At 44.5% G+C, this 18,084-nt stretch overlaps 1 protein-coding gene across 1 annotated transcript in view; it reads left to right on the plus strand.

The window, feature by feature from the left end:
• Positions 1–18,084, plus strand: part of CCDC38 (coiled-coil domain containing 38) — a 40,194-nt gene that overhangs the window by 6,249 nt on the left and 15,861 nt on the right. Inside the window, exons 2-10 of the mRNA XM_053661650.1 lie at positions 123–176; positions 2,847–2,947; positions 3,426–3,591; positions 7,958–8,022; positions 10,074–10,237; positions 10,350–10,430; positions 14,801–14,964; positions 17,191–17,280; positions 18,018–18,075. Coding sequence (XP_053517625.1) covers positions 137–176; positions 2,847–2,947; positions 3,426–3,591; positions 7,958–8,022; positions 10,074–10,237; positions 10,350–10,430; positions 14,801–14,964; positions 17,191–17,280; positions 18,018–18,075 — 929 coding nt within the window. The 5' untranslated portion in view covers positions 123–136. The remainder of the gene's footprint in view (positions 1–122; positions 177–2,846; positions 2,948–3,425; positions 3,592–7,957; positions 8,023–10,073; positions 10,238–10,349; positions 10,431–14,800; positions 14,965–17,190; positions 17,281–18,017; positions 18,076–18,084) is intronic.

The following is an 18,084-nucleotide window of genomic DNA, read 5'->3' on the forward strand; positions in this document are numbered from 1 at the left end:
GGAAGTCCCTGCACTACTTTTAAAAGCAATAAAGCCTATTTGGGAGTTACTGGTAGTTGAATTTAGTGACTTTATGCCAGGTTGATAGAATTTTTAAAATGTGTTTTATTTTCTTTGGTCAGGACCGGGAGACAAAATGTCATCACGTTTTTTGTCAAAACCACTGGCTTCTGGAGGTAAGGGAGAAACCGGTCCCTGAGTTCCTGCCCTGTGCCTCGCACAGTTAGTCCCCAAAGTGGGTTGGGCGAGTAAGAAGGGCAGAGCGCTGCACAGAACACCAGACATGGCCTCTCTACGTCAAGAACTTATAAGCTACTTTGTCAGACAGTTCTTTTCTAGTTCTTAATTGTCAAAACAAAAAGCTTTAAATACTGTTGTATTTAGTGAGATTACTTACCAGTCTTTCATGACGTAAAATGATTAACTCAATTATTTGTTATAATAAATGACATGAATAACTACATTTTATGAAAATCTGTCCTCTCCTTTCCTTTACCACCCTCTCTCTTTTTATCCTCCCACTTCTTTACAAGTTTTCAAGGAATTAGTATTGATCAGTATGTAGTAATAACTTTTTAAAACAGAAATTTGATAAAGATTTAAAAATTGGAGGACACCAAGAATGTGTTTTGGGTAATAGGCACCGTATAGGAATTCTCTTTGAAAGAAAAATTGTCCTCTCTGTATTTAGAATTAAAACATTTGTCTGCAACTGCCAGAACATAAATAATAGGGGATTAAACGTGATAGAAGTTTATTTTTCTCCTAGATAACAAAGTCTGCACATAAGCACTCCAGGGTCCCTCCATATGGAGGCTCACTCATATCAGGGGCCTGGGAGGCTTCTCACTTTTGCTGGCCTATATTCTTAGTCCTAGGTGACCGCCTCTGTACCAGCGATCACACCCATCCATATTCCTGCCACCAAGAGGGAGAAAAGGCGAGGGGAGGAGCACACCCCTTCCTTGTAGGACATTTTGTAAAAGTTGCACTCACCACTTCTCCTGACACCCCCTTGCCCCAGGATTCAGTCACATGGCTGTATCCAGCTCCAAGGGAGGTCGTAAAATATAGTCTTTACTTTGGGTATGTGCCAAGCTAGAATTAAGGGCCCTGTTCTTATAGAACAGCTAGTCAACTTTTTACATCATGGCTTGCATAAACTAATTTCTAAAGTTTTGTGGCACATTAAAAACACTTTTTGCTGATCTAACAAAAAAAGTATAATTTTGGTTCATTGACACCAGATGGCTATTGTTGTATTGGCTGTTGTCATTTTTTATTTAACAATCTACAGGGAAAGAAGTCAGGTATTGCATGCTTTAAAAATTCTTGTGGCATACCGGTTGAAAATTGTTGCTACAGAAGAAGGGAAAACAGGTACTGAGGAACCACCGAATTATCTGAAAAGCATTTAAATAGGGTGTTGAGAAAATTTCCCGAAGTACCGGTATATTGAAATTGATCTCCTAAGGAGAACAGGCCAAGAGATAAAAAAGAGGCGAACAACTCTGGAATCAAAGTTTATTAAGGGAACTTATGGACAGAAGAAAGTCTTGGGCATCAACAAGAAGTAGATTTCCACACCCAAAAGGGGCTGAGGCCTTGATACAGGCAGTCTCCAGGCACACAGGTGGTTTGTAGCCAAGTGATGTGTGCTCGTTAAGAGCTGTGCATTCCAAAGCATTAAGCAACTTAGTGGGCCTACTTCCCTGTATGAGAACATTCCTTTCAGGGGACATGGGCAAACTGTTGATCGCTCAGAGCAACTTAGCAACTTGCTTCTTAAGATGGCCTTGGTCACGGCAAGCACCAGAACCCATTTTGCCTAACAAAAGACCATGCTGACAATTTATTCTGCAGATAGGTGTGCACCGGGGTTAAAGAGGTGTATAAGAATAGTCAATCCAGCCTTGTTTAAAATAGCAGAAGACTGGGTTCAACCATAATGTCCTTTGGTGTGAGATTGGTTATATAAAGTATGATACATCCAAGGAATGGGCCGCTTGATAGCTGTTCTTTTTTTATGAAATAAATATGCAAATGCTGATGTAAAAAGAACTCCAAAATATATTACTAACTAAACAAAAGCAAGATTCAGAACAGTAAAACAGTGTGCATTGAACAATCTACTTTATTAAAGGATTTAGGTGTCTTTGTCAAAACCTGTGAGAAATCTAAGGTTGGTGTGGTAAACATTCATGTACAAGTTTTATGTGGACAAATGTTTTTGTATCTCTTGGATACACACCCACGTGTGGAATGGCTAGATCGCACAGCAGCTCACGTTCAACTTTTGGAGGAACCTCCAGACTGTTTTCCAAAGTGGCTGCATGATTTTGCATTCCCACCAGCAGTGTATGAGGGTCCAGTTCCTCCACCTCCTCACCCTTACTTGTTATTATCTTTAACTTCTTTTAAGATTCTCTAGACCGAGGATCTCTGTGAGGGTGTTGTATGGGTCTACTGTGGCAGAAATGTCGATGTAAGGGTAATGGTGGGTATATTTGTAGGCGTGGGAAGAATCAACATGTTAATATCTCAAAATATGATCCCACTAACCTGTAATAAGCCCCTTTATCTAAATACTCACACACACGAAAAATACAGACTCATTCCCTGTGAGTCACCCAGCACTGTGCTCAGCGCCATGGGAAACAGACCGGTTAGCTGTGGCCCCTGCCCCTGAATGCGGGCCCCGCATCCTGCTGGGGGGGCAAGGCTCCCTGCACCCTCCTCTTCAGAGACCCACTGACCCCCCTCACTGTCCCCTGGCTGGTGGGAGCCTCGCCATCTGGTCAGTAAAGAGGGGTTGACAGAAGTTTTCTTTTTCTTTTTCTTAACAGAAAAACTAAAGAATGAGTCCACCAAAAAACAAGGGCCATATAAGATCTTTTTCAAAGATCTCTTTCTTTTCAAAGAAAATGAAATGGCAGAAAGGAAAAAGGTACGGTTTTATTCAAATCCCAATCCCAATCCCAATCAATGTTAGAAACATATCCTCTTCTCAGTCACTTTTACAAAATTTGCTGGGGTAAGACATGAAGTCAGATGTCGATGTATGTGCTACACACTGTGCCGGGGTGTGGTATGTACACACACACACACACACACACACACACACACACCAGAACAGTACTCAGCCCGTGGTAGGGACCTAATGATCACCCCCTACTGGAGGAAGACAGACACACTACAATCCACTATGACAAGTACACATACAACCTTACTTCATTGATTTTAATAGCCACGTCTTTTCACATTTCCTCACTCCTGAAATTGAGATCCAGCCATAGAGATGGGGTGGAACGCACAACTGGAAATGCATAAAATATTAGTACATCTTACATTACATGACATCTTGTTTTATGATAATGTTCTTTTTGGTATATTAGAAATTCTTTTAAACTTTCTCACTTGGGCAGGAAAAATTCTTGAACCACAGCAAGAAAATCCACCAAAAGTCTACGTTTTCATCACGAATGAAGAGCCGTTCACACCTGAGCCAGATAGCGTTCCGCACTGACACGGGGGCTGGCTCGTTTGAGAAGTTCATGCTGGACCCGGCTCTTATTCTCAGATTACAGGATGGTGAGTCCAAATGGCTGTTTGTGTAAAAACATTGTCTGAATACTTACTGTTGATATTGGTGGCTCTTCTGGAGATGAGAAACACAAAGTGTGCTGTCTCATAATATGGTTGGGGGCGGTCTTTGTAAATGGGGGTTGAGAGTCGGGAGAAAATCTATTTTAAATAAGAAAACGTACTTTACCAAGAAACAGAGAGTTCCTCATTTTTGTGGCGTTGAGGAAGGCCGTCCCTGCCTAAATGCCACAGCATCGAAGTTAATGGCTCTGGCCGTTTAAATTCAGTTCTTCATCTAGAACCGAATCTAGAACTGAATTTAAAAGAAGTCTTTCTAAAGAGAAGTCTTGCTTGTCTGGGCCATACAACTCATATACCGAGAATCAGGAAGCTAATAAAATTAAACAGCTTGCCTGCGGTTGCAAAAACATAATCTGTTTTAGCAACCTAGGGAGGCAACATTCTAAAATACGACAAACTATTAATTACTGCTCTGTGAAAGAGGGCGCCCTGGGAGTAAAAACATCAAGGATGGCCATTTCCTACTTATCAGATCAAGAAATGCCTACAAAGAAAAAAATGTTTTCAATATTTGAGAAAGCGTCTGGACTTCCGGAGCCAGAGAAATGTTTTTAAGGCACCACAGCAAATTCTAGACACTCAGTCTTCCTTCCTTCCTTCCTCCCTCCCTCCCTCCCTCCCTCCCTCCCTCCCTCCCTTTCTTCTATTTTAATTTTTAATATAAAAATTTGCCCTGGCTGGTGTAGCTCAGTGGATTGAGCACAGGTCTGTGAACCAGAGGATCACAGCTCAATTCCCAGTCAGGGCACATGCCTGGGTTGCAAGCCAGTTCCCTGCAGGCCAGTTCCCAGCAGGGGACGCACTAGAGGCAACCATACATTGATGTTTCTCTCCCTCTCTCCTTCCCCTCTAAAGATAAATAAATAAATAAATATTTAAAAAATTTTTTGAATAAGACTCATTTTGGAGAATGACTTAATCAGTCCATCATCCTGGTATTAATCACTTTAACCCTGCTAGCTTCAAACTGCTTCCTATCTGATTTAGAAAACCACCTAGGAAGGAACTTGGGATTCGGTAATGACTATAGAAAAAGGAAGCCTTGTCAACTCATTTAGGTCTGGGCAGTGCATTGCCTACACTCTTGTAGGAGAAAGCGGCAGGTGATAGACAGCACAGTGATGTCAGAGACTGGACCACTGATAGTCCAGTTTCATGTCTCATGTCGAAGGCTCACGTCTGTCGCACGGTGAATCCTGAGTCATCAAGTGCATTTTGAATCACACATGGCATGTTTCACAAAGAGTTCTGCACAGAGTGACTAACTTCTACAATCCTTGCCACTCCAGCAGTTCTGAGATAGCGAGGAGGCACCACATCTCAGCTGACCCTATTCCACATCATTGATGGTTGACGGGTAAAGGGTGTTGGGCAGACTCTTGAAAAGGAAACAGTAAAATTGTCGTGTTATCCAAGGTAACCTGGGCTCTGTCCACAAAGGCAATCAGGTCATCAGTTTCTGCTGATTACACAGATATTTGAACATTTTCATTTAAAATAATAAAGTCCCCCTCTGACTCTTTCCAACCGAGAACTGATTTGGGCAAAACCCTCATTCCCCGACCTTGTACTTCCTGCCTGAATTCAGATGACAGACAAACCTATGTGATAGTCCAATGAGCAAGCGACCCCTACTTTGGGAGCCTAGGTTATTTTATTTCTATGTAGGCATCAGTGGCAAACTACTACATCACCTCCAAAAAACTACAGGGACAACTGCCACAGACGGATCCCTTGGGAACGTGACAGAAGTGCACTTCCACCTTCCTGTACCAGCAGCTTCACTTAAAGGGCAACACCTCTGGGTCACACCTCTGGGGGTGGTGGGGTCTCGGGCGCCCAGGAACACGGGTACTTTGTGTGGGGCTTTGTCAAACATGGTCTCTGGGTCAAAGCAGCGGCCAGAGCTGATTGAGAGCTAGACACGCACTGTAGCCAGTCTATTTAGAGCTGGAAAATCACATCCATTCAGCCAGACAGGAGCATGTTAAAGTAGCCTGGAATGGTGAGCATAGCTATAATATTTAAAAATAACCCCATAAAATAGGGTTATTTTTATATATTGAGATTTATGTTCAATACACATCTAACCCATCATAATCGACCAAATGAAAGCCATGGCGAGGGCCCAGGCACAGGGTACGGGCTCTAGTTGATGTTTCTCTCCCTCTCTCTCCCTCCCTTCCCCTCTCTCTAAAGTCAACTAAAAATTTAGGAAAACAACCCCATGAGAATGCAATCTGCCAGATCTATCATGTGTGAAATTCCACAGGAACATTGACCTGGTTTCTCAAACAAATAAAAGGCGTGGAAGGAAGGGCAATGTGTGGAGAGAGAGGGGTGGCTTTTGTGGATTTAAAAAATACACTTCAGGAGTCATACCGGCCAAAGTGATCTTTATTTAAATTTAATTGTTTTTTAATTCTAAATAGCTTTTTTTTTTTTGAGACAGCGGGGAAAATTTAAACCCAGACTTGGCATACAATACTAAGAAATTGTTCATTTTGTTTGGGATGATTGTGGTACTATGGTTATGTATATTTTTTGTTGCATGTTAGAGTTACATAATGAAGTATTTATGAATGAAATAATATCTTGGATTTGCTTTCAAATATTACAATGCGGAGAAGAGTGAAAGCTGGCAACCGGTGAAGCAAGACTGGTAAAATGTTGATGACTTGGAGGTTGGTGATTACCTGTGTGGTGGCTCATTGGAGGACTGCTTTTACTAGTGTTGATGACTTTTATGACAAAAAGTCTTTTTAAAGTGTTTAAAAAGAAACTGTGCTAACTCGGTGTTTGTTACTTCCATGTATGTTATTTTATTTAATCCTCCACAAAATGCTGTCAGTTGATTTTGCCTCCTCCTCTCTTTATCTGAGGGAAATGGCTCAGTAAAGTTGAGTGTCTTACCCAAAGTCGTCAGTGGATGAAGAATGTAAACCAGTGCCCATGTGACCCCCAGGTCACCTGTTTGTCACCCACCCTTGGAACCATCCATCAATGATTATGATAATCACTATTATTGAAAAATTAAGTGATTATTCCAATTGCATTTTTGAAATAGCAACAGCTAACTATCACTAAGGAATTACTACGTGTTTCTGTAATACGTTGCCTCACTTCATTTCCGCACAACCACTATAAGGTAGACAGTAACGATAGCATATCCACTCGACAAATTGTGCAGTGGCAATAAACCAGTTGCAAATCCCGGCAGCTTACAACAGGGCTTTATTTCTCACTCACTCTTCAACTTCGGTGCTTTTCACTGAGGCCTGTACTGAAGAAGCAGCCCCTGCCTGGATGTGGCTGTAGTTAGGGCAAGAGGGAGACACGTCTTCTTCGGAGCGACACGGGTCACGTGCACTCCCAGCCCATGGGCCACGTCAAGCTAACGGGCAAGCCAGGCATCCATGGAGTAGGGGCAGGGTGGGGTGATGGAGACCATCGCACAGAGAGGGGCAGCAAATACTTTTGAGCCATGATATCACAATTAGCATCCTATTCTGCTGAGGCTTGAAGAGGGAGAGTCGTTGACTCACCATCCCACAGAGAGTAAGAGGTGGAGGCGGATCACAATCCCGGGGAGACGGCGGGCTTCCTCCGCAGCCCAGGCTCACCGGTTGTTTGGGAAACACTATGTTCTCTCTAATTCTAAGCACATTTTTAGTAAAAGATTTTACTTAATATCACACATTCTGCTGGTTGTTCACGAGGCAAACATTATTGAAACATAGCCTACGTATTGTGTAATTTTTCCAGAACAAAGAAACCTTGCCAGGAAACTTTGGTATTTTCTGTTGCTGAGCGGTAAGCTGGTTGTCATCTTCTTTCCTGCTTTAAAGTGGTTTGTAATCACCAAACACACTTTACCCAATCACTCCACTTTTATGTCCAGAATGGCCAAAAGGTTAAGATTTAAAACAGCTGAGTCATATTTAGGACAGTCTTCAGGGTCCCATGCCCCTCCTACCTATTAGCTCTGCAATCCTGGACAAACATCTTGACATCTCTGAGCCTCAAGACCTCACACACAGGACGGGAATAGTAACAAGTACCTCCTTGGGGTTACCATTAGGATTAAATAAAATGGTGTTTTAAAGTGTCTAATAAAATTCCTGGAATATTAGGGACACAGATAAATAGTAGTAACTCTAGTTAAATTGACTGGACTAGTTTTCAAGTCCAGGTACATACTGAATGCAATCATGTAATTACATAGCTTTTATTTTATGCATCTTGGAGGGATAATGAACTAAACCTAAGTCAATTTCAATTTGCTTTAAAGGTGCAGACACAAAAAGGAATATCCATGAATTCATTAGCGACCAGAGAAACAGGTTTCTGCTCGAGGTAGTAAAAGTGATTTTTCTTCCATTAGCCAAACATAGTGCTTCTTGCGTAGCACTGCCCAGTCTGCACCGCGACCCTCTGGTTTTCCATTACGTGCCCAGACCTGCCGCCTTCCCCATCCTCTTCTTCTAAACGCACTTCAGCCGGGCTTTGGCGCTCATCATTCCACCAAAACCGCTTTTGCCGAGTTAGAATGGTCACTTCACAGGCTTCCTCTCACTGGTCTTTTAGCAGCGGTGTATCCATTGTTGGATCACTTCCTCTTTCTAGAAACACTTTCTTCAGCTGGTTTCCGGGACCCACTCTCTCTTGGTTCTTCGACATCACGGGCTGCTCACTCCTTCACAGTTTTCCCTTCCTGTTCCTTTTCTCCTCGCTCTCTAGATGTTGGAACATCCCAGGGCTTGCTCCTCACCTGTGGTCCACTACGCCCCTCCAGGCCATGGCTTTCAATTCTGCTTCCTTATTAACAACTTCCAGATTTCCTTCTGTAGCCTGACCCTCTTCCTTGAACTCCAGACTCACCAATGCGACTGTAGTTCTTCATATCTCCTCTCAGATGCTCAGAAGGTATTTCTAAGACTTGACCCCTGCTGTACTCTTCTGGACCCCTGAAAACCTGCATCTCATGTAGTACTCCCTAGCTCAGTGAACAGCAAGCCCATTTTTCCAGTTCTTTAGGCCAAAAATATCAGAGTTATCCTCCAATGCACCTTGTTACAACCCATATCCAAATACACTTTCAAATATTTTGTGCAAATATATCCATAATCACACTACTCTTCATGACTGCCACTGCTGCCACTCTAAGTCCATTCACCAGTATCTCCTGCATGAATTCTCCACTCAGCACCAGGAGTCTGTTCCCACCCACGCCCCTCTTCTGCTGAAGACCATTCATTAGTGACCTACCTGGTGCCCAGCACTTTCTCTCTCTCTCTGTCTCTCTCTCTGTCTGATGTTCCTACCACTCTTCACTTTGCTCCACCTGCTCCGGACTCACTGGCCTCCCTGCTGTTCCTGGGACACATCGACCGGGTTGTTGCCCCGGAGCCTGTGCACAGAGGCCCTCCCTTCTCGGAGGAACGTTGCTGCCTCCTATTTGCTCCCCGCTTCCTTCCAGCCAGTGTGTTTCACTGTCAGCACCCCACGGAGGCTTTCCTCCCCCGAACACAATGGCGATCCTGGCCCTTACCCACTGGACTCCCCATCCTCCTTTATTAGACTCTCCATCTATTAGCAAATGTACCCCATAAAAGCAATTTTGCTTATTTTTTTCATTGCTTCAGTAACACCACTTGAAACAGCCCTGGCACTCGGTAATCACTCAACAAATTCTTGGTGAATAAAGTGATAAATGAAATAGGATTTTTGTTATAAACTTGGAGTATCTAGTTATTGGCTGTGTTTTTTTAATGATCTCATTTACATAGTTTTAGTTAATGCATATTATAATGTTTACATTATAGTCTATAGTTAATGTTTATTTGTAGTCTGTTTTCCATGCATGGGATTAAAAACCCTAGTGGATTCTTGTGTCCTGTACTAAAAAGTAGAAGCTGACGTCACAGTTGGACTTGGGCTCTCTGAGGCCGAGTGCCCCGTCCCCGGGCCGGCCCGGAGGAACCCACCACTGGCCTGGCGGCTCCGGAGCCTGCCTCTCCCTCAGTGCTTCCCGGGGCAGGGGCCTGAGAAGCCGCCCGCAGCCCAGCTCTCCCATGCACAGAAAACACTGGAGGGGCGCTGAGGGCAATACAGGTGGGCCTGCTCTTGGAGCAATAGGGAGCTACTTTTGTGGGGCCCAGCCACTCTGGAACAATATCGAACCTCTTCATGAAAGTGAGAGAGGAATTAGCCTCCCTTCTAATTATCTCCCAAATAAAATTCCTCCATGAAATAAAGGCCATGGCCCCAGGATTTGGGCATACTAGTTTTCTGATCCGAATGACCACTCCCAGGGCAGGCCATCTTCCCCTTTATTGAGGGACTGTTGAGATGTGCAGGCCGCTTGGAGTAACGGGCTCGATGCCTTCGGTTCCCAATATTCCTAGTACACGCTGTCCACCAAAAGGAGCACCATCACCAAGTTCGAGAAGTGCATGGAAACGGAGGAGCAGCAGATCCTGAAAGCAGAGACGAAGCTCCAGGACGACGCGCTCGCCTTCGAAGAGTTCCTGCGAGAAAACGACCGGCGATCTGTGGACGCCCTGAAAGTGTGCGTTCTTTTCCTCTCACCAAGTCGCTTTCTACCTCCCCCTGCCTTCTTTTCAGTTCCTCAGAACCCAGCACAACACAGCACAAACTAACAAATCTCTGTTACTTTCCAGGGCAGCCCAAGAGACTGTGAACAAACTCCACATGACGGCTGAGCTGAAAAAAGCGAGCCTGGAGGTGCAGGCAGTGAAAAGGTGAGGCCCGGTGCCCAGGCTGGCGCTCAGTCCACTGAGCCACACCAGCCAGGGTACGACCACATTTTTAAAGTGAGCGCCCCACTGACCAAGGACTGTCTCTGAGTGGGTGTTAGGACGGCACAGTGATCTCTGGCTGAAGAGTTTCTCCAACTTGTCAATATAGAAACCAGGAAATTCAGTTGCAAAGAAGAAAACCAATGTCAGGAACAAACAAATTATCTTCTAAGTGTCCTTTTTCTTTCATTCTATGGCATATTTCTTCCCACATTTTAATATCTCTGCAGTGGAGATTCCTAAAAGGAATTTTAGGAATTTTAATTTAAAAAAATTATCTTGTCATTATAGCTGGCAGTATTTTTTTATTTATCCTTATACTTAGATGAATTAGCATTGATATTAAAAATGGATCTATAATGATGAAAACAAAGGAGCAGGAGTTGGAGATAAAATTTTTGTACCGTCTGGCACTTCCCCCACTCCCCAAACCTGGACGTTTTCTTCTACAGTCAGATGTACCTCACTTGATCTCATTTTAATTATCTAAAGAAGCTTCTTTTGTCATCATCCTTGGACAGCAGTTTTATGGTGCAGGGGACTCTAGTCTTGGTTTCGAAGCATGCTAAATGCTGTTTTCTCTTTTTGAGGACTTGATGTTTAGTTTTGCTCTAAAGCCAAGTCCTAGACTTAGACTTATTTTTTTTTTTAACATCTTGACTTTTCTGGGGAGGAGGAGAGGAGGTTGTCTAAAATGCAGCAAATGAACTGGAGGGCAGTTCCTTTGAAACCAATTGTTATGAACAAAATGTATATTTCAAACACGTTCTGGCTCCAGCAGCCTCGCCCATGTCAGGAGCCCAGTGGAAGGCACTCCGAGCTGGAGAATTCCCTTCCCTCCTTCACACCACAATGTCACAAGAAGATCCTGTCTGCTTACAGAACTGGAGTAGCAGCCTTACGTTTGAACAAAGTGCCGCATTCATGCACAACGGCCACCCAGTTAAACACTCCACCCAGCCTTTCTGAAGAGAACTTGCTGATTGTTTTTGCATCTCACATTCTCAGCAAGGTGAAGAAGGTAATAAAAAACCAGCCGGTAACAGAGCAAGGCAGGCAGGCGCCCGCTCTCCGTGTCCCTCCGTTCTCGTTAGGGCCCACCCTGGTCCTCCACCGCGGGGAGGCCTGGAAATCCGTGCGCGAAGGGGGAGGGGGCTCGTTCCAAAGCCCCTGCTTGGGAGCCGCAAATATATCCATATTTGCGATTGGTGATCTGTGAGATTCTTGAGATACTTAAAACACCCAGGTTTGACTCTCAAACATCACTCACACACCAGGGCTTCAGGAAGGCTCTGACCGAAAGCAGTACTGACGTGAAGACACTGATATAGGAGTAATATTGATAAGGGTATCGAAGAGTGAGTGTTTTTTTTAAATTATTTTTTATTGATTATGCCATTACAGTTGTTCTATTCCCCCCTTCATTCCCCTCCACCCTACCTCCCCATCCCCACCATTACCCCCCCTTTAGTTTATGACCATGTGTCTCAAGTTCTCTAGATTCTATATTTCCCATACTATTCTTGCCCCCCATCTATTTTCTATCTACTGTCTATGCTACTTATTTTCTGTACCTTCTCCCCCCTTCTCCTCCTCCCACTCCCCTGTTGCTAACCCTCCTTGAGATCTTCATTTCTATGTTTCCATTCCTGATCTAGCTGTCCTTTTAGTTTGCTTTTGTTTTAGGTATGGTTGTTAATAACTGAGTTTGCTGTCCTTTCACTGTTCATGTTTTTTTAACTTCTTTTTCTTGGGTAAGTCCCTTTAACATTTCATATAATAAGGGCTTGGTGATGATGAACTCCTTGAATTTGATCTTATCTGAGAAGCGCTTTATCTGTCCTTCCATTCTAAATAAAAGTTTTGCTGGATAGAGCAATCTTGGTTGTAGGTCTTTAGATTTCATGACTTGGAATACCTCTTTCCAGCCCCTTCTTGCCTGTAAGGTCTCTTTTGAGAAATCTGCTGATAGTCTGATGGGAACTCCTTTGTAGGTGACTGTCTCCTTATCTCTTGCTGCTTCTAGGATTCTCTCCTTCATTTTAATCTTGGCTAATGTAATGATGATGTGCCTTGGTGTGTTTCTTCTTGGGTCCAACTTCTTTGGGACTCTCTGAGCTTCCTCAATTTCCTAGAAGTCTATTTCCTTTGCCAGATTGGGGAAATTCTCCTTTATTATTTGTTCAAATAAATTTTCCACTGATGGCTGTTCCTTTCCCCCTTCTGGTACCCCTATAGTTCGGATGTTGGAGTGTTTAAAGATGTCCTGGAGGTTCCTAAGACTCTCCTCATTTTTTTGAATTCTTGCTTCTTCACTCTTTTCTGTTTGACCATTATTTGCTTTCTTCTGGTCCACTCCATTGATTTGAGTCCCAGTTTCCTTTTCATCGCTATTGGTTTCCTGTACAATTCCATTCATTTCAATTAGTTTTGCCTTCATATGTTTGTCTAATTTGTGGCTATAATCAACCAGTTCTCTGAGGATCCTGATGACCAGTGTTTTAAACTGTGCGTCTGAGAGTTTTGCTATTTCTTCATTGCTTAGATTTATAGGCTCTGGGGCTTTGAGATCTTCTTGAGCCATTTTTGGTCTGTTCGCACCCTTTAAGTGTGCGGAGCGGAGCGTTCGACTCCCAGGTCGCTGGGTTGTGACGCTGTATGTGGGGGCGTGGTCAGAGCAGGGAAATGGCGGCCCCCTCTGCTATTCTGTGTCGCTGGGTGAGGAGCAGAACCTTAGGTGGTTCACCTGGGCCGGGCCACTCAGAGTCGCTGGGTTATGACGCTGTATGTGGAGGTGGGGTCAGAGCTGGGAAATGGCGGCGGAGCCCTCCGCTGCCACTAGCCGCGGGGACCCGCTGGGTCCCAGTCCAATCGCCCACTCCCTCTCTTGTCTATCCGCACACAAATGCGCCACCACAGTCAACCCGCAGGCCTGCTCCCTCGCTGTTTCCCCACGGCCGCTCGCTGAGTTGCCCACCAGGTCCAACCCTGCGCCTGAGTCCGTCTGACCGAGTTTTCCTGTGCAACCCCACTCTGCCAGCTGCTGGTTTCGCCCCTTACCAGTCAGGCTGAAGAATTTGTTGTTATCAGACTTCCAAAAAGTTCAATTTTCTGTGTTCTGGCTGTGTTTTCTGTTGCTAATATTTAGTTGTCTCTAAACTTGGTTGTGGGAGAAGGCACGGCGTCTCCACCTATGTCTCCATCTTGGCCGAAGTCCCCGAAGAGTGAGTGTTTAAAGAAGCCTCTGAAGGAGGAGGGTGGGGCTTGCTCTCCTGAGGGCCTTCGCTGCTGCTGTAAACAATCCCTTTGGGTCCACTTCGGAACACGATTGTGGGAGAGCCAGGTGAGGCTGGGGAAAGGCTTTCAGTCCAGGCTTCAGGGCAGTGCTGCCTCCGCCGTCTGTCGGACAGGTGGCTTTGCCAGTCATCCATGTCTTCCTCCAAAAGATAGGGTGATAATGCCTATTTTAACTTTTAATTTTTAAATGTAACATATTTTTTAAAGATTTGATTTATTTAGCTTTAGAGGGGAAGGGAAGAAGAGAGGGAGAGAAATATCAATGTATGGTTGCCGCTCGCACGGTCCCTGCTGGGAACTGGCCTGCAACCCAGGCATGTGCCCTGACTGGGAAGTGAACTGCAGTTGTTTGGTCCATAGGCCTGTGCTCAATCCACTGAGCGCAGCCAGGCAAAAGATTTTATTTATTCATTTATAGAGAGGGGGAAAGGGAGGGAAAAAGATAGGAAGAGAAATGTCAATTTGTTGCCTCTTTCAGGTCAATTGGGGACCTGGTCTGTAACTCGGGAAATGTGCCCTGACTGGGAACCAAACTAGCGACCTTTCAGTTCTCAGGCCGGCACTCAGCCCACTGGGCCACACCAGCCAGGGCAGTCATGCATATTTTAAAGTGCTGTACTGAAGATGAACTTGTGTCTAGAGTGTGTCCTGCATATTTCCCAGTATGTAGTGGGTGCTATTGAATGTCAAATTTCTTATCATACAAGTATCAAGTGCCTTCAAATCTCTCCTGTGTCTCACACTTAATACAACATTTCCTTCAGAAAGAAGTCAAGTCAAACTATGCACCAGTCTTAACTGTGCATATCCGGGGGCATGTTTATTCCAATGGATTTCCTAGAGGTTATTTCTTTTCATCTCATATCTTACTGCTGCCTATATCTTTATGGCTACACTTAGAATTTTTGTTAAGTCAGTACCTAATCAAAAGAATAAATTTTGTAAAACTTTTTTGTAAAAAAAGGATATGCTTTCACACACATGTGTCTAATCATATCTTCATTTCCTTTGAGCAGTGAAATATCAAAAGCAGAATTCCTTTTGAAAGAGTACATGAAATACGGACTTTTTCTGCTGAAATTGTCTCCAAAGCAATGGCAGATCCAGCAAGCACTGAAAAGGGTACAGGTGTCAAAGAGTAAAGAAAATATGGATGGTGGTCTCCCCAAAATATCAACAAGTGAGTCACATCCTTAATTTCAGGAAGTATCCCTCATTCTAAATGTCCCACTTCAATGTTTGTTTGCTATTTATTAAGTAGTTAATGTTTCAAGCACTACCTGAACAAGAATTCTTACTGTCTCTGATATTATATATTATTAATTTGGAAACTCAGGTTAATGACAGATATAAAGCAATACAAATATATACATGGAGGCATAGAAAATATATTATTCACAGATGATCCAGTAGCATACTTAGAACCTCCCACACATAAAAACCTGAAAAACAATTTGAGTAAATGAACACCAAGTCAATTATATTTATTAGCCTACCATATTAACCTAAACAAACTAACTTTATTAATTAAGAGACATACTAGGAAATCAAATCCAGGAAAGCAACAATAAACTTAATTGTGTGACCTGGAGATTTGACAAACAGAGAAATATGTCATGTTTTTAGATAGAAAGATTGAATTGTAAAGCTACCTATTTTTCTGAAATTGATGTGTAAGTTTTATGGAATTATAATAAAAATGTGACCAAAAATTTGTCAGGGACTTGGGTGTTGGGCTGGGGAGAACTTTATCCAGTGATTCTGAGGCCCATCTAGAAGCTAAGTCCTTTTGAAGGAAGGAGGTGATGGAGAGGGGAGCTGTTACCAACCCAGTAACCGAACCGAGGTTCGGCTACCTGGCACAACAAAAGCCAAACTCGAGATACAGGTGCTGGGGAGAAGGAAAGAGGCGTGTTCCAGTGCCAGTCACCTGGGAAGTGGAATAAAGAGACCCCGGGGGGGCCAGGAGCTCTGGATGTGCAGGCAGTGCCCTTTCTGGTCTGAACGTGGGGTTTTCACGGGTGTTCAGTGCCCCTGAGCTGGCCGTCAGGGTTTTCCCAGCTGCATCCCTGCGTCTGAGCCGTTGGTGTTGGCCGGAGGCTGCTCCTCTGGTTCACACAGGAACTGAAGCTGCTGAGCCGCAAAGTACCCTAAAAAAACCCCGCTTTTAACATGCAAGGTCCAGTTTTGAGAGAACAATCAGGTTAGAGTAACAAGTTGGGTTTAACATCGACTAAGATTCACTTGGATGGCTTTACAGAAGTATAGCATATTGATTCCCTGCTACAATCCTTCAAATATATAACATATCACAGAGTCTCAGAAATTAAAACAGTATGGTAGTGGTGTTTGGAAGTCAGCTCAATGAAGGGAAATAGATCCTATTCTATATAAGAATTTAATAAACAATCAAAGTGGGGTCATCAGGGAAGACTTCCACTTCTAGTAACTTTGGGGTAACGAGAACCAGACACCCCCCTGCCTGAAAAGTCTGAAAAACGTGTGAAGCAGCAGTTCCAGACACCGGACATCAGGAGTGCTGCACAGTAAATCCCGGAGGGGGAGGGAGAGGGAACAAGCGCGATGAGCCCTCCCACGGCCTCAGGGTACTGCCTGGGGAGTTCCCCGGGTGCAGCTGAGGAAGGGGGCGCCCAGGTGGGTGCAGCAGTGCCCACGCATTGAAACGACAGAGCGGACCCAGGGCGGGCACAGTGGCTGGCGTGCTCAAGAGCAGAGTCCTGGAGAGGGGAGAGCTATGCAGAGCGCTCTGGAGCCCTGCAAATTCCTCAGCTCAGAGCTGATCCTGAGACTCTGGAGTAAGAACATTCACATCAGAGGAATCAGTCAATGACAAATCGGGGAGAATTTTCTCCCAGAGAGAGGTTATTAAACGTTTACTTGCACACCACCGATGGCTGCCCTGCCCAGTCCCCCTGCGCTTTCACTGCTGGGTGGGATTAAACTGGATCAATGCGTATGAAATACTGAGGGAGCACAATGATGACATCTGGCAAAAGAAAAGACAAGTGGAAAGGAAAAGTGGGAAGTATTTGCACCCAACAGCTTACGATTCAGTGCTCCCAGCCTGGCCTTCTGACTGGAGGACGCTCAGAAAGCCATGGGCTGCTCAGTCCAGGGCAGGGATGGCCTGCACTGGGATTTTGGAGGTTGCGGCAGACTGACATGGGAAATAGAGACTTCCTATTTTCCATCCATTCTGCAGGGCAGTCCCATCCATTCTGCCCGCTCCAGAGACTAGCCCTTGCCGTCTACCTCATTCATTGGCTGGTCATGATGTCCCCATCTTACATTTCTGCCCCTGGAAGCTTTCACAATAACTCTGTCTTCCCTCAGACGAAGCTATCCTCAGGAACGTTTCTCCCCTCCCTTTCTCTTCTATTTCCAGAATTAAATGCAAGGATGGGAGAGGGCAGTGCTGAGGACGTCAGAAAGACATCGACTTTGGATGACTACTCCTTGGGAACAGGCAACCAAGGTAACACAAGAGATTCGGAACTTCACTCACAAAAGTAAAACCAGAGCAGGTGCTCTTCTCAGAGCGGAGATCCAGGACCTGTGAGCTGACAGGGGAAAGCGGGTGGGGTGAGCGAGGCCTGCTGCGCTGCCGACACAGAGGAGCAGAAAGCCAGGCTGCAGTCGTGACAGTGCAGGTGTGAGGAAGAGGACCCGGGGCGCCTGGGGGTGAAACGGCCCGAGACCATTTCTGCCCGCTGCTCAGAGTCAGATCAGATTGAGGCGTAGACACTGATGTGTGGAGACCAAGCGCGTGGAGATGCGGGGCGAGCGAGAGCGTGGCCGCCTTGTGTGTGGCGAAGGTAGGGCTCCCCACAAGATGTACTGATTGAAGTGTTCACCGCTTTTTTCCTCCCAATTAAAAAAATTCTGTGATTAGGAATATATATGATTAGGTAGAAATAGAACCATGACTTTTATTTCACAATTTATGTCCCTGACTTTGTGACTCGTATTGTTTTTGACAAACGCCCCTCCCAACACCAGTGTGCCTTTAATTTTATTCTTACACTTGTAATCCAGTTTCAGTAGACTAAAAGAGCTCTATTTTCTATGAATATAATTCTGGTCCTTTTTAAAGTAATGGGCATATCTACGCAGAACAATGAATATCTTGCACCAAATAACAAAGATTAATTTCTAATTATATGTTATTTCTTTTCACCTCCACCATTGCCAACGACACGGACTTGCAAACAGGAAAACCACGCAAGGAGTCCGCTCGCGCCGTGGAGAAAAGCAAGACGTCCATATCAAAGTAAAGTGC

Source organism: Artibeus jamaicensis, unplaced genomic scaffold (genome assembly GCF_021234435.1).
Source record: "Artibeus jamaicensis isolate MK-2021 breed Jamaican fruit bat unplaced genomic scaffold, CSHL_Jam_final contig_233, whole genome shotgun sequence".
In the NCBI taxonomy this organism is placed as follows: domain Eukaryota; kingdom Metazoa; phylum Chordata; class Mammalia; order Chiroptera; family Phyllostomidae; genus Artibeus; species Artibeus jamaicensis.